The 15,201-nt window shown below is 42.3% G+C and overlaps 1 protein-coding gene across 16 annotated transcripts in view; it reads left to right on the top strand.

The window, feature by feature from the left end:
* CFAP221 (cilia and flagella associated protein 221) overlaps nucleotides 1–13,183 on the top strand; it is a 114,038-nt gene extending 100,855 nt beyond the window's left edge. For 15 of the 16 annotated variants that reach the window (XM_074008863.1, XM_074008864.1, XM_065525381.2 and 12 more), the window contains 3 exons: nucleotides 2,311–2,403; nucleotides 7,973–8,068; nucleotides 12,884–13,183. In XM_074008863.1, the coding sequence (XP_073864964.1) occupies nucleotides 2,311–2,403; nucleotides 7,973–8,068; nucleotides 12,884–12,992 (298 nt within the window). In that variant the 3' untranslated portion in view covers nucleotides 12,993–13,183. The remainder of the gene's footprint in view (nucleotides 1–2,310; nucleotides 2,404–7,972; nucleotides 8,069–12,883) is intronic. The other variant, XR_012421056.1, reaches the window with a different exon arrangement.
* The last annotated feature ends 2,018 nt before the right edge of the window (nucleotides 13,184–15,201 follow it).

The raw sequence follows: 15,201 nt of genomic DNA, 5'->3' as shown, positions 1-15,201 counted from the left end.
AGAATTGCTTGATCCATAACCACCTTAATAAACACGCAAAATAAGTTCAGATTTGTTTCCAGATCCCCCTGGCCCCCTCCCACCCAAGTCTATGGGTATGTAATCAAATCACTTGTAGTAAGTTACTTGGGTGATTTCTTTTTCTTTTCTGTTTCTTTTCTCATTCCTTTAGCTCTCTCTCTCTCTCTCTCTCTCTCTCTCTGTCTCTCTCTCTCTCTGTCTCTCTCTCTCTCTGTCTCTCTCTCTCTGTCTCTCTCTCTCTCTGTCTCTCTCTCTCTGTGTCTCTCTCTCTCTCTGTCTCTCTCTCTCTGTGTCTCTCTCTCTCTCTGTCTCTCTCTCTCTGTGTCTCTCTCTCTCTGTCTCTCTCTCTCTGTGTCTCTCTCTCTCTCTGTCTCTCTCTCTCTCTGTCTCTCTCTCTCTCTCTCTGTCTCTCTCTGTGTCTCTCTCTCTCTCTGTCTCTCTCTCTCTCTGTCTCTGTCTCTGTCTCTCTGTCTGTCTTTCTTTCCTTCCAATGTGGTTATGGAATTTCTGTGAAATACTGTGATTTGTTTCAGTTTGCTTTCAGTCTTTGTCTTTTATTTCACTTTCTTACTGATTTAATTTTGTTTTTTCAATATGTTGAACATTAACATGTTTTCCAAACTCAAAACTACACTAAAGGCATATTCAGGGAAGTGTCACTCCCTCGAATCTCCCTCCAGCCCCTGGCAGGTAGCCAGCGTGTTCTTCTAACGTATCCTTCCTGTGTTTCTCTTTATACTGGTAAGCAGAATATATATATTTTTCTTATTTTCCCTTCTGTCTTACACAAAAAGTGGCATTCTAGATATGCTTTTCTGCATTTGTTTTTTTTCACTTAATATCTCCAGAAAGTCACTCTATATCAGCTCACAGATGCTTTCTTCATTCTTTTCCCATTAGTCAAAACCATGGTGCTATAATTTTTTTTTCAGTCCGTCTTCATACTTGGCAAGCGGGTGCATTTTTGCACAATAACAAAACAAAGATAAGAATATTATTTCAAAGACATATGTGCTCACACAAAGGAGCCGTTGGTGAATCCCTGCTTTCCATTCCTGCCTCCTGCCCTACCTTCAGCTTCAGCCTTTCCAGCATCTGTGAGGAGGTCTGTTTCCTTCCGAGCGGGCTCCAGGCTCTGTCATTCTTTGCTGTTTTTCATGAGACAGCATTCTCCAGGCTTCTAGAAATTTATTCCAGAAAATGATTGAAAACTTGTATCCATTGATGTCTTTTCTCCTGTTCTCTTGGCTGTTGTGTGTTCGGTTTTTATTCCTTCTATATCATCTGAAATGTGTGTATGGAAGGAGTCGAGATCCCCAAAAAGTGCTCATTCCATCCACTTGAAACAAAGGGCTGCTGCCAAGTTTAAAAGAACAATGTATTTTCCACCCTATCTCAATTCCTTTAACATTCTCAATACCCAGGAATTTTTATATAAAGCTCTAAAGTTATAATACTAAATAATACACAAGGAGGAGGGGAGGAAGATATGAAATGGAATAGAATGTCTAAGAAGGAGTATAAAGGTGGAGGGAAAATACTAGGACCAAAAGTAAACTACCTGTATTAGCCTGTTTTCTCATTGCTATAAAGAAATACCTGAAACTGAGTAATTTATAAAGAAAAGAGGTTTCATTGGCTCCGGGTTCCATAAGCTGTACAGGAAGCAGGACGGCTTCTGCTCGGCTTCTGGGGAGGCCACAGGAAACTTACAATCATGGCGGAAGGCAAAGGGGAAGCCAGCACCTCACGTGGCCAGAGCAGGAGGAAGCGTGAGGGGAGGTGACACACACTTTTAAACAACCAGATCTCACTGTAACGCACTCACTCACCATCGTGAGAACAGCACCAAGGGGATGGTGCTAACCCATTCCTGAGAACTCCACCCCCATGATCCAATCACCTCCCACCAGGCTCCACCTCCAACACTGGGGATTACTATTCAACATGAGATTTGGTGGGGACACAGGTCCAAACCATATCAGTATCTAACTACACTCACCCCAGGAGATAATATAATTTCAGACACTACAAACTGAAAAATTATATTATTCTCTTTTTGAACTCCAGGAAGTGTCTTACTTGGCAATATTCTCCCTGGTTTGCCTGGGGCCTGCATCCCCTGCCTTTGCCTCTGGGAACCATAAATGGCTTTTCAAGAGTGAGGGAGGACAGAGTAGTAGAGGCCTCGCCAGTGGTAAAATAAAAATGCTTTAGAAAATTATGTAAAGACTCCAAGACTTCTAGTATGAGTCTTTATCCTTGACTGCTTGTGTGGTTTCTCCACAGCTGCGATTCCTTCAATTCATTTATGCTTCCGATAGACGTCCCTGCCATCCTTGATGCCTTACCAGAAGAAGACAGACTAGAAACAGTTGAACGGTATTTTTTTTTAACCTTCAGCCCCTAATGTGGTCTGTTTTCCAAAAATATGTGAGGTGCTGTGAGGAACTTCAGAAGTTCAGTGCCTGAGCTTGCAACTCAAATGAGAAGATAAGGCTAACACCCATCCACACCACCACCTAGATAAGATGTTAAATTCATGGTGGAGAATCGACAGTCTTTAAGCTCTACAACTTCCTGATCTTTAGCAGTTCCAGGAGTTCAAGGGAGAGGAGATCTGAGGTGGTGCCAAATGGCCTTGGAAGGCTTCAGTGGTCACATGGACTTGGGTTAGTATGTGAAAGATAGGTAGGACTTGGATGGGCATAAAGAAATACAAGTCCAGAAGCAAGGCACTTACATTTGATTTTACTGATCAGCACCCAACAGCCAGTAGAAATGGTCTTGAATCTCCTATCCATATGCTCATTTACACCTGATGTCTACAGACAGCAGCAGAGCTGAGAATGGGAAACCTGAGCCAAGCAGAGCCCATGCCCTTGTCCCAGGGCAGCTTTTCCATCGTGAGCGCCACAGCATGCAACATTTGCATGTCCAGCTCACACGTGTGTCCAGCTGGCTCACCTGGCATTGCCCCATTTGCAAATGCCTCTAGATCTGAGTCATTACTTCCTCTTTTTTAAAAATATACTTAGCTACTTATTATATCACCACATAATTTTAGGGAGAAAATTAGAAGTTCCATATGTTTTAAAGCAGATACTTTCTACCAGGCAAAAGTAAAATTCATTTAAGATTTCTAGTTTAGTTAACCAACATAGCATAAATTTGTGTACAAACTCATCTCTCATTAAAATTAGATTCCATTAGAAGATTATAGAGCACCCAAAATGTTGTATAGAATAGTGTGATGAAGGGGTAGGCTGTGGGTTCAACACCACCCCCCTCACCACCGCCACTCACTCACAGTACACCTTGGGCAACTGACTTCACCTCTCAGTGCCCCAGTGTCCTCATCTTCAAATGGAATGATCCCAGGACCCATCTCATGGGTTGCTATGAAAAGCAGATGAATTAATACATGTCCAATGTTTAGTTCAGTGCCTCACACATAGTAAGGTTTTGATAATTACCTATACTACCATTAATGACCCTGGTATTCCAAACCCCTAGCCCAGCATCTGACACTTGGTAGGCAAGCAACAGCTCACTTTAGAATGAAGTTGTATCACCCAATAGTAACATTATGAGAAAATAAAAATAAGAGAAGATACATGGTTAGATTTCCAAAACATCAGATGAAGACGTATTTATGTCCCAAGAGGTTTTCCTCCTTCCAGCGTTATATCTCAAGTGTGGAAGATGAATAAATGTTTCTGATATTTTTAAATTTTGATTTTTCATGTCTTTGGGGGTATGAAGGAGCATTTGGATCTGCTGCTGTATCTGTAACAGCAGAGTCGGGGTACAGCACAGAGAGGGCCACCAGCCCTGCATGACGAGAGCTCTGGCACATTGGGAAGACTCTTGGTCCCAGAGTTCCTCCCTACCCACTATTTCCTGAACTCCTATTACTGAAGACCCATTCCTTTAGCTTTGTGCTTCGTTTCTATTAAACTACCTCTGGGGAGGGAATATTTTGAGTCTCACTTATAACTCAGTGTAAAATCCCCAGAGCCTTTTTAGAGTTCAGGCTTGAGGGTCAGCGGCAGGAGAGGTGATGGGAATGAGAAGACTCCTGGTCCAGTGGGGAGGTCCTGGAAAACACCAGGAGAGGACAAGTGAAAAGCTGGAAACACAAACAGCCAACTTAGGCTCTTTACCAAAAGCCAGATGCTCCCACGTGCTTCTGTTTGATGGGTGTAAGTACTGGCATGAAACGTCTGGGCTCTGATCACTGTTGAGGCCAAGCACCCAGCCCTGTGCCTGCCTGATCATCCCACTTTTGGCTCTGACTCCTGCGCCGATAGCAGTTACGTGGGATTGCATTGCCTCGAAGCGAGCGCAGGAAGTGTTCTGAAGTATATTTCTGTGGTGAGATGGATGTCTTCATTTTTATTTGAGATGGGGCTCATGAATGAATTGTGCTTATACATAGTCTTTGCTTTCTTACTTCACAAATGAAGCTATCAGTATTTAATTCCTGTCACTTACCAAAACATTATAGAAACTACAGACAGCTCCTGCCTTACATTGGTTTGACTTATGATTTTTCAACTTTACAGTGGTGTGAAAGTGACTCATTCAGTACACTCCTCGACTTATGATGGGATTCTGTTCAGATAAACCCATTGTGCGTTGAAAATATCATGAATCAAAAATGCACTTTCGACTCACGATATTTTCAACTCATGATGGGTCTAATGGGACCTAACCTCATTATAAGTCAAGGAGTATCCATATTTATCAATATATTTTTCTGACTGTTTCTTTGACATCTGCAAAGGTTCTTAGGTCTAGTTTAGTAAGATAGAATACAAGTACAGTAAGCCAGGCAAAGCAGATGTATGACTCACAGATAGGCAGCAAGAATAAACAGAAGCCTAGGATCCAGGGTGAGCCAGCTCACCAAGGCTTAGTAAAGCTGCCCAGGGCAGATGCAGTCTCGTCTGCATGTCTCCCACATTGCATCACAGCTGAGGGACCCCAAAAGCACTTTACTTTGGGTTTTATTCCCTGAGTGTCACAGGGATTGCTGAGCTTAAGCATTGCAGAACATTCTGTTCTGAGAGGAACAGGGACACAGCCCTGCTGTTTATCTTAGGATGTTGCATTCTCAGTACATCCTGTCCAAGAATTGCAAGCAAGAGGGGGAAGAACTGGGTGGACCAAGGCCATCTGAGGACCTGGCCTCCTGTAGCAACCCTACTGATCTGCACTCCTTAGCTCCGTTGTTCAAAAATGTTTTCATTCTTAACACATAAACACTTTTGCATTCTAGGCTGGGCGCAGTGGCTCACGCCTGTAATCCCAGCACTTTGGGAGGCCAAGGCGGGCAGATCACAAGGTCAGGAGATCAAGACCATCCTGGCTAACATGGTGAAACCCCGTCTCTACTAAAAATACAAAAAAAATTAGCCGGGCGTGGTGGCGGGCGCCTGTAGTCCCAGCTACTCAAGAGGCTGAGGCAGGAGAATGGCGTGAACCCGGGAGGCGGAGAGTGCAGTGAGCCAAGATGGTGCCACTGCACTCCAGCCTGGGTGACAGAGCAAGACTCTGTCTCAAAAAAAAAAAAAAAAAAAAAAAAAAACTTTTGCATTCTAAATTACACCATCAGCTGTGATGAAGCAAAGAAATCCTGATAACTCAAGCACTGATAGCAAATTATCACTGTCATGGTCAGACTAGGATCACTGCCAGCCTGCTTGTGATTTGCAGGAAGTGGTTTATTACACACCAGACTACAGCGTCTTTCACACCATATATACTAAAAAATAAGTATTTGTTGATTATGATTTCTGTTTTTTCTTTTATAAATACATACTATAGTGATAGTTTAAGTACATTTTTACAAGTAAGTAATCAATTAGTGGAATCCTAAATATGTGAGGCGAATAAGACCTGCCCACATGCAATGATACTTGACAATACCTGAGCTTCTAGAGCTTGGACTCCAGCTCTGAAAAAGAATGTTGAAGTGCCATCTACTCAAATCACTGCATGATGGCATTTCTTGAGGGCTGCGGCCATGGTGGGGTGATTCACTTTTGCTTCAGCTTCTTTCTGCCAGGCCCACTGGGGAGATATTCAGTAGATCCAAACATACCCAGCTCCTCCTCCATTCAGCACTGATGTGCACACTATTTTGACTCAGTTTCCTCATCTTTGAAATGGGAATAGTTGTACCTACTTCATAGAGGGCTGTCAGAATTAAAGGAGATGCTGATGCTGATGAGAATAGTAATTGTAATAACTGACACTTACTGAGCATTAAATGTGAGACAGGGAGTGCTTTGTAAACAGTCTCATTTAATCCGTATGATGAGCTCTTATTATTATGCCCACCTTTGAGACAAAGAAACTGCTAAAGGGAAGATAATGTTTGCAAAGCACCAGCATAGTGATTTGCATATAGCAGCTACTCAGTAAATATTAACTTTCAATCTAATGAGGCTAGAACAACTTTTGCAGATTTCAAGGGTATTTTTCTTAATAGAAAATTGCCATGCCCGCCTCTTTTTACATATATCACTGCTGATGTAAAGTGTCCCTGTTTGTAATTCCAGACTTTTGAAGCCTTTGTTGCCCTTTGTTGATCTTGGAAGCATTTCTCTAATTGAGTGTGGTGGAGATGGGTGCTGTCAAAAAATTAGTTGTCCTGTTCTTCTAAAGTCCTGGAATCACTGAAACTAGAGGCTAAGTTTCCCAGCCTGCCTTGCAGTTAAGTTGTCCATTTTACTAAGTGTTTGCTGATGGAATGTTAGCAGACAAGATACAGTCCACTCCTGAGGTCAACTCTTTTTTTTTTTTTTTTTTTTTTTGAGATGGAGTCTCGCTCTGTCGCCCAGGCTGGAGTGCAGTGGCCGGATCTCAGCTCACTGCAAGCTCCACCTCCCGGGTTCGGGCCATTCTCCTGTCTCAGCCTCCTGAGTAGCTGGGACTACAGGCGCCCGCCACCTCGCCCGGCTAGTGTTTTGTATTTTTTTTTTTTTAGTAGAGACGGGGTTTCACCGTGTTAACCAGGATGGTCTCGATCTCCTGACCTAGTGATCCGCCCGTCTCGGCCTCCCAAAGTGCTGGGATTACAGGCTTGAGCCACCGCGCCCAGCCGAGGTCAACTCTTAACAGAGTGAGTGTGTCTCCTGCACACCCTCCCTCCCTGCTTTGCTTCAGCCGAAACCCAAACATGCAGTGGCCCAGCTTGAACCATCAAACAACAAAGCTCTAGGCCAGAGGTCAGCAAACTGTAGCTCTGAACCAGATGTGGCCCACCACCTATGTTTGTAAATAAAGTATTATTGCAACACAACCACAGCCATTCAGTTATGTATTTTTCTATGATTTCTCTCTTGCTACAACAGCAAGAAACAAAAAGTTGTGTAGTTGTAACAAAGACCATATGACCCATTAAGGCTCTAGAGGAGAAGTTTACTGACCCCTGCTGTAAGGGATAGCAGACCACAAAAAGATTGAAAAAAAAAAGAACTAGACTATTTAGAAATATATTGTTGAATTTTAAAGCCATTGTGGACTTTCTAGTTATCTTCTTTGCTATTGATTTCTATTCTAATTCCATTGTAGTCAGAGAACATATTCTGACCAATTTTAGTCTTTTGAAATCTTTCAGGCTTTCTTTATAGCCCAATATACGGTCAGTTTGGTAAATGCTCCATGTACACTGGAAAAGAATATGAATTCTGTAACCCCCATTTTTTAAAATTGCTTTTTCTTCTCTGGTTATAAATAACTACCATTATGCCTACCATTGTTTGTTGGTGGAAAGCAATTTATCAGCCTTATGCTTCTTTTAATGTAAACAACAAAAGTAGATGGAACTAAAGTTGAATACCACAAGAATTGCATAACTCCTAAATGATCACAATATTTCATTCTATTTTTACATTGGGAAGGAAAAGCAGTTCCCACTAAACATCTTATCACTTTGCAGTGAGCTCTGTGAGCAGAATGTAGAAGTTATATTGACTCCAGAAATGATCAAAGTGGAATTCCCTATGTTGAACTACAAGGACATCAAGAAGGAGAAGTAAGTGGATGCTTTTATGCCTTATTAAAAGGTAATCTTGGGTGAAATTTGTTCTGCATAAAGTACAATATTGTCCTGTTGTCTGAGTCTAAATAGCTCAGTCTTTGAAAAAGACACATTTCTGGTGCTTCAATAATTTAGATGGGTACTTTATTTTAGGCACAATTATACTCCCTGAAATCTTGTTATCAAGTAAGCCTTTTAAAACTGAAATCAATTTTCCATGTGCTTATCAATCAATTTCAGGATGTATTTGTTTCTTATTAATAGCTGATTGAGTTTCATTCTGTATAAGGAACTGGCTCTGGAGCCAGACCATCTGGAGCTGCACCATTTATACATAGAAAATCTCAAACCAAGTTATTGTCCTTATCAACTCTGGGCCTCAGTTTCCTCATCTGTAGCGTGCAGAAAATAAAAGCTCCCTGTCACAGGGCAAATATAGGGATTAAATGAGATGCCAGCGATGGGAGCACCTGGCCAGTTGCCTGATGTGAACCAGAGCTCAGTAAATGTTCTCTCCTCCTCTCCTTCAGGAGCTAACTAGCCAAGCAAGCATCATCCTTTGAAAAACTGGTTTCAAAAACACAGTAATAAACATATCAAACGTGTTCCTCCTCATTGTAATGAAAGAAATACAAATTAAAACAAAAATTTTGAAGAATACTTTTTAATGTAAACCGCCTATAGTTCATACGCTTTTTAAGTTTGAAATTCCATGTGTACACTTTATTTTTATTCTTTTTCTTTGAAAAATGCCTTTATATTATTTTTTAAATTAGAAAATATAAAAAATTGTAAATATGATAGAAACAATAATTCTACCACCCAAAGATAGTAACATACATTTTGATGTATGGTCTTCCAAAAATATAGATATTTATATTTATATATTTATATTATAGAGTTATATATGTATTTATATTTTGAACCATGTATATGGTTTAAATATATGGTGAAATATATATAAATATATATAGTTAATAATATTTTTTCCATATATATGGAAATCATCATACATGGTTTAAAATATAAATACAGGGCGCGGTGGCTCATGCTTGTAATCTCAGCACTTTAGGAGGCTGAGGCAGGTGGATCACCTGAGGTCAGCAGTTAGAGAACAGCCTGGCCAAAATGGTGAAACCCCGTCTCTACTGAAAATACAAAAATTAGCTGGGTGTGATGGCAGGTGCCTATAATCCCAGGTATTCGGGAGGCTGAGGCAGGAGAATCGCTTGAACCTGGGAGGCAGAGGTTGCGGTGAGCTGAGATCACGTCATTGCACTCTGGCTGGGAGATGAGCAAAACTCCATCTCAAAAAAATAAATAAATAAAATATAAATACATATGGTTTTAACAAAATTCAGTCATATTATACATATTGTTTTATCTTCTGCACTTTTATTTCACAACATAAGCATATATTTATAAATATCCATATGAATTATTATATTTCCAAGTAGATGTACCATAATTTATTTAACCAACAATCTGCCAATGAATGTGTAAACTCTTTGCAGTGTTTTCTGTTATCAGTAGTGCTGCCACAAACATCCTGTGCCATAATTCCTTTCAAACTTATCAGACTGTTTTCTTAGGGTAAATTCCAGAACAATGCGTATTTTAAGGTTTTAATAGATATTGCTTAATGACCATCCAGACAATGTGTTACCATCTCTCCTACTGGCAGAGGTTAGAACTGCCTGCATTCGAATGCCCTGGATGATGAGGAATAGTGTCATCTTTTTTTTTTTTTTCATCTTTATCAATGAGACAGAACTTTTTTAAAGACCATCTCATTTTAATTTTAATTTCTTTGTTTACAAGTTAACTAAAAATGTGTCTGTGCCTTTCAACCATTTCTCTTCTTTTATGAGAGACTTGTTTTGCCTATTTTGCCTATATTTCTGCCTTATTTGCAAGAGTCCGTCATTTATTAAGGATTATTACCCTTTCTTATATATGCTGCAAATTTGTTTTCTCAGTTTGTCTTCTACTTTGTTGTGCGGGGCCTGCCTTTTCTGAAAGGAATGCTTACATTTCTTAGAGCAGTATGAGGTCTCTCTTTTTTTTGTGATAGTTTCAGAGACCTGCGGCAGCCAACACTGCTCAGAAAATAGATTGGCAGTTTCTGGTAAAAGAAAATGTAGGAAACAACATTTTAAATAGAATTTCAGTAAGCATCTGTTTTGATCAGTTAATTAATTAGTTAATTAATAGACTATTGTGTTCTCCAACCCAGCACATAAAACGTCTTGCACCTCAACACACAGATGCACTTTGTGTTTTGCTTCAAGTTTCAAAAAACTGACAAAGGGTTTTAAATGAAAACCTTTTTTTTTCTATTTCAAATATTACCTCTGGACATAGAATGACTTGCCCCAGGAGCAGGGTAATATTCAATACCTATCTATTCACTTGCTCTTTTTTTTTTTTTTTTTTTTTTTTTTTTTGAGGCAGAGTCTCGCTGTGTCGCCCAGGCTGGAGTGCAGTGGCCGGATCTCCGCTCACTGCAAGCTCCGCCTCCCAGGTTCACGCCATTCTCCTGCCTCAGTCTCCCGAGTAGCTGGGACTACAGGCGCCCGCCACCTCGCCCGGCTAGTTTTTGGTTTTTTTGTTTTTTTGTTTTTGTTTTTTTGTTTTTTTTTTTTTTGGAGACGGAGTCTCGCTCTGTCACCCAGGCTGGAGTGCAGTGGCCGGATCTCAACTCACTGCAAGCTCCGCCTCCCGGGTTCACGCCATTCTCCTGCCTCAGCCTCCCGAGTAGCTGGGATTACAGGCGCCGCCACCTCGCCCGGCTAGTTTTTTGTATTTTTTAGTAGAGACGGGGTTTCACCGTGTTAGCCAGGGTGGTCTCGATCTGCTGACCTCGTGATCTGCCCGTCTCGGCCGCCCAAAGTGCTGGGATTACAGGCGTGAGCCACTGCGCCCGGCCTCACTTGCTCTTTTGCATGAGTCTTCACTCTTTATACCATGGAGCTAACGTTGAATGGCGTTTGGTTATTGGTTATCAAATTATTAAACGAAATAGAATTTATTACTTTACATATTCACCCAAAGTGGTTTATCATTTTTTACATACTTTTAGTACTTTACAAAAAAAATAAAAACTAACAATGATCTGTAAACATTTTCTGCACACCAAGTCAACTTCTAATTTTTTCAAAATATATATATACATTTGACACATTTGCAATAAACATTTCCATGACATTTTTAATTTACCTCTTTGGTAGGTAAAATTATTTTATGTACATTTTTTGTGCATCAAAATTGTCAACATAATTATCATTTTATTGGCTGCATAGTATTTCAGCAAGTTGCTATCCCGTGGACCATTTTCAAAAGTGATTTGGTTCAGAAACTCTCCTCAGCTCACATCAAGCCTAATCCTGTGCTCTGTTTTTTCCTCTCTGTTCTTACTTTTTCCTCCTCCTCACCTCCTTCTCTCAGCCAGAAGTCAACAGAGTCCTCCCTGCCAGATACCCAGAGCCTGGGCAGACAGGGATGGAACAAAAAAAACACATCAGCAGCGTCCCATTTCCACCTGAGGACTGTTCTTTATTTGGTTTCTGGCAAACATTTATTTTCATGGATGCAACGAATCATCTGCTCTCCCTCAATGGCTGAAATTAACCAGAAAGATGCTTTGCTGCCTGGACAGCGGTCTTGGCCCTTTCAAGACCCACGGGAGCATCATATTCCGCATAAAATGTTCAAAGAACTGGGAGACTGTGACTTTAGTTGCTGACACATCTTTCAGCACTCCTTAGATCAACACAGTATTACTCAATCGTTATTATCTCTCAGGGGAGACAGGATCTTTATATTTTTAGACATGATTCCATAAAATGATACCAATGAATTTCTTTAATTATGTGCATTAGGGAATATATTAATTCTCCATTTTTCAGGTATTTCTGGTTTTCCAGAACTGTCAGCCATTTGCCAAACATGTCACCCTCTTTAGAAATGTCTCGGAAGCACTTTATTTTATATTGGATTTATATTGCCCAAGCAGATTATATAGCTGAGTTCACAGTCTTTGAACAAGACATAGGTCCTTTTAACCGAAACCCTCATCATTTCCTCCCGCATATCTGGATGCTGGTGAGCACCATGACAGTCTCTGAGCGGAGTCTCCATCTTAACCCTTGGCCCCAGCCCACCAAGAGGCAAGTTGGCTTGTAAGAAGCCCAGGTCCTCCCCATCTCTCAGCACTTTGTCTACTCCCACTGCATCCCTCAATTGATGGCCTCATTTTACACTACGTCCAGTCAAAGTTCTATCCTGCAACCCTCGCCACACCAGCATCAGCCTTGGCTCCACGTCAGTCACTACTTGGTCCAGGTGCACAACCCTCCCTGAGGTGCTCACTCTTCTGGAGCCATTGCCAGAATCAGAAATAGTGTGTGTCTACCTCATTCATAAAGATGGAAAAGCAGCCAGCGTTGACTGAGCACTCAGAAGACCTCACACCAGGATCTCTGTGACTAAGATCTCATTTTACCTTCGCTACCGTGCTGGGAGATGGGAATTACACCATTCGTACAGCAGGAAACAGGGGCTCTGGATGCTTAGGTAACTTGCCCATGCTCAGAAACTGATGCAGCTGAGACCAGAAGCCAGGTGTGAACCATTCATAAGCTGAGTGTTTTCACTGGTAACTAAACTATCACTAACTGTGGTGAAAACCTTCTTTGTATATTAAATGAAATGCTCCTCCAACCTTCACCAGCAGTGCTGGGGGTGGGGCGACTTGCACGGTATTATTAAGTGTCCTCATGTTTCCTTGTTGGGTTTTTTGATTCTCAGAGAAGTGAAAGATCAAGCACAGCCAGCAGAGAAGGCGGGAGAGAAGCTACTCGAGGAGATGAGGAACCTGCGGGGCAAAGCTCTCAACACATACCTGATTCTAGAATGAAAGTCGCCAGTAGGTCAGTCCCTTCCATTTGCTTTCTGCAGGCCACTGTGGCCCCTTGCATCCATTTACATGCCAGCCATCTCTGCAATTAAAGTTTCTGGAGAAAACAATGAAATGTAGAGGATGTATATATCTTTTAAGTGATAATTATAAATCTTATATTTAAAAATAAAATGGCGTTAGGATGATGACAGCATTGTTAGCTTCTTGGTTTGGGGTTTAGTGCTGGAATGCTTCTGAGCAACGGGTGATGAGAGGCTAAGAGCCGGGCACTGGCAGCTGTTTCTGAGGGTCTTTTGGAGGTGTGCGGTGGTGGGAGAGTGGCTTTGAGGAGGGGATACTCTCCCATCTCTGCGAAATAGCCCCCTCCATCCCCTGGGCATCACTAGATTTGGCTTTGAAAGAGCAATACTGGTATGAATGTTGGCTCCCCATGTAGCTGTACAGGTGGCAGACACTGGCAGGGGGCCTGGACCTGGAGAGGACACTGTGAGGTGACTAGAGCTTGCAGACCAGTTTCCCAGGAGGAAAGCATCCTCCTGGGAACTCACGGAAGCACCTGGAGCAGGAGGAGCCAGGAGTTCCAGTGAACACGTGTCAGTAAAAACCAGGCCTCAGTATTGTGTTTGTGAACATGACTGTCTTCACATGCACAGGCCGGGAAGGCTGATGACATTTGGGTTGTGTTATAATAACCCATAATTATCCAAATATATTTGCATGTATTCCCTCCACTGATTTTTCTATGAATACATTTAAATGGCTGGTATCAGACTGTATGTGTGTAGTCTTCATTGACTTATTGATTCTGGCATTTTTCTAGAATTCGTTATTTCATCATAAAATCTAAACTCTTTAGGGACAAGAAAGCCTATTTGAGATAGGTCTTCACATACTTTAAACAAGTAAATGTTAAAGACGGTTTCCTTGTCATGCAACACAATAGGTAAAGAAGTGAGCCTGGGTCTGTGAAACCCGTTTTTACAGTGTTTGTCTTGAACAGCTCCTAGTCTAGGTGCAGAAGAGAAGTTTTCATGACTCAGTTATGCACCGAGTCTCTGGGAAATGTCCTGGGGTGGGGGAAGGGGGACACCAACAGCAGGAGCAGAGCCTGGTGGCCACTGGGTCGCCAAATAAAGCACAGGATGCCCAGTTAAAGAGGAATTTCAGATACGCAGCAAATAACGTGTTCCTGTATGTCCCAATAGTATATGTACTACTTGGAACATATGCCACTAAAAACTTAGTCATTGCTTCTCTGAAATTCACATTGGACTGGGCATCCTATATCTTCATTGGCTGAATCTGGTAACCCTGCTTGACACTCAGTGGTGTTTGAGAGACAACGTGTGAATGAATGATGGGATGCTGGAATGCTGGAATAAGGTCGCAGTTAACACAAGATTTGTGGGTGAGGCATGGGGCAGGCTTGCTGACCACTGGGAGCATGGTTTGTTTTCCCTGGAGTCTACCGTGTAGCAGACCCTCTGCGGACTAGAGTGGGGGCCGCTCCTCCAGTCTTCTTGCCCTCCCCTGAAAGAAACACTGTGGGTCCTGCTCCACAGCAGACACCCCAGGGATAGAAGTTATGTGACTCCCTGAGCGGGCGAAGACCCTAACGCTTGTGTGACTTCAAGGCCTGGGAAGAATCAGAGGGACTCTGGACTCCCGGGACACAGAGCTAGTTGACCGTGATGGGCAAATGGACCTGGGCTGGTGACAGGGACACTGCCTGCTACAGCCTGAGGACAGCAGAGTGCTCATTCCAGAGTCATCCACAATGGCCTCTGTGCTTTCTTTCTCTGCTTCCCACCTTCCTCCTCCTTCCCTCCTCTTCCTGCTCCTCCTTCTCCTTCCCCTTGTCCTTCTTTTCTGAACTACCAATTTGCCCATGTCATCAGCTTTGGGGATAAAATGAGGTTGCATTAACTTTACTACTCAAAGTTCACAATTTCTGTTTCTCATCCCACTTTTGACAAAAATAGCATGCTTACCTTCCAGAAGTTGCTTTTCCTTCTGGGATAAGTCCAGGCACTTACTTGTCTCACTTGTCCCAAGAGGCTGGTTCCGTTGACCACGAAGGAGCCCTGGGCCTTTGGCTGCAGTTGCTGCCCCGGCACAGTAGTGTCCCTGCAGGCCGGCACCTGATGGGCATCTGCTCGCTGTGGGGATTGAGGCTTATGCCACCATGGCTGGCTGGACAGTGGTG

Source organism: Macaca fascicularis, chromosome 12, assembly GCF_037993035.2.
Source record: "Macaca fascicularis isolate 582-1 chromosome 12, T2T-MFA8v1.1".
NCBI lineage: Eukaryota > Metazoa > Chordata > Mammalia > Primates > Cercopithecidae > Macaca > Macaca fascicularis.
The sequence above is the reverse complement of the archived record's forward strand: the minus strand, read 5'-3'. Positions and strand labels throughout refer to the sequence as shown.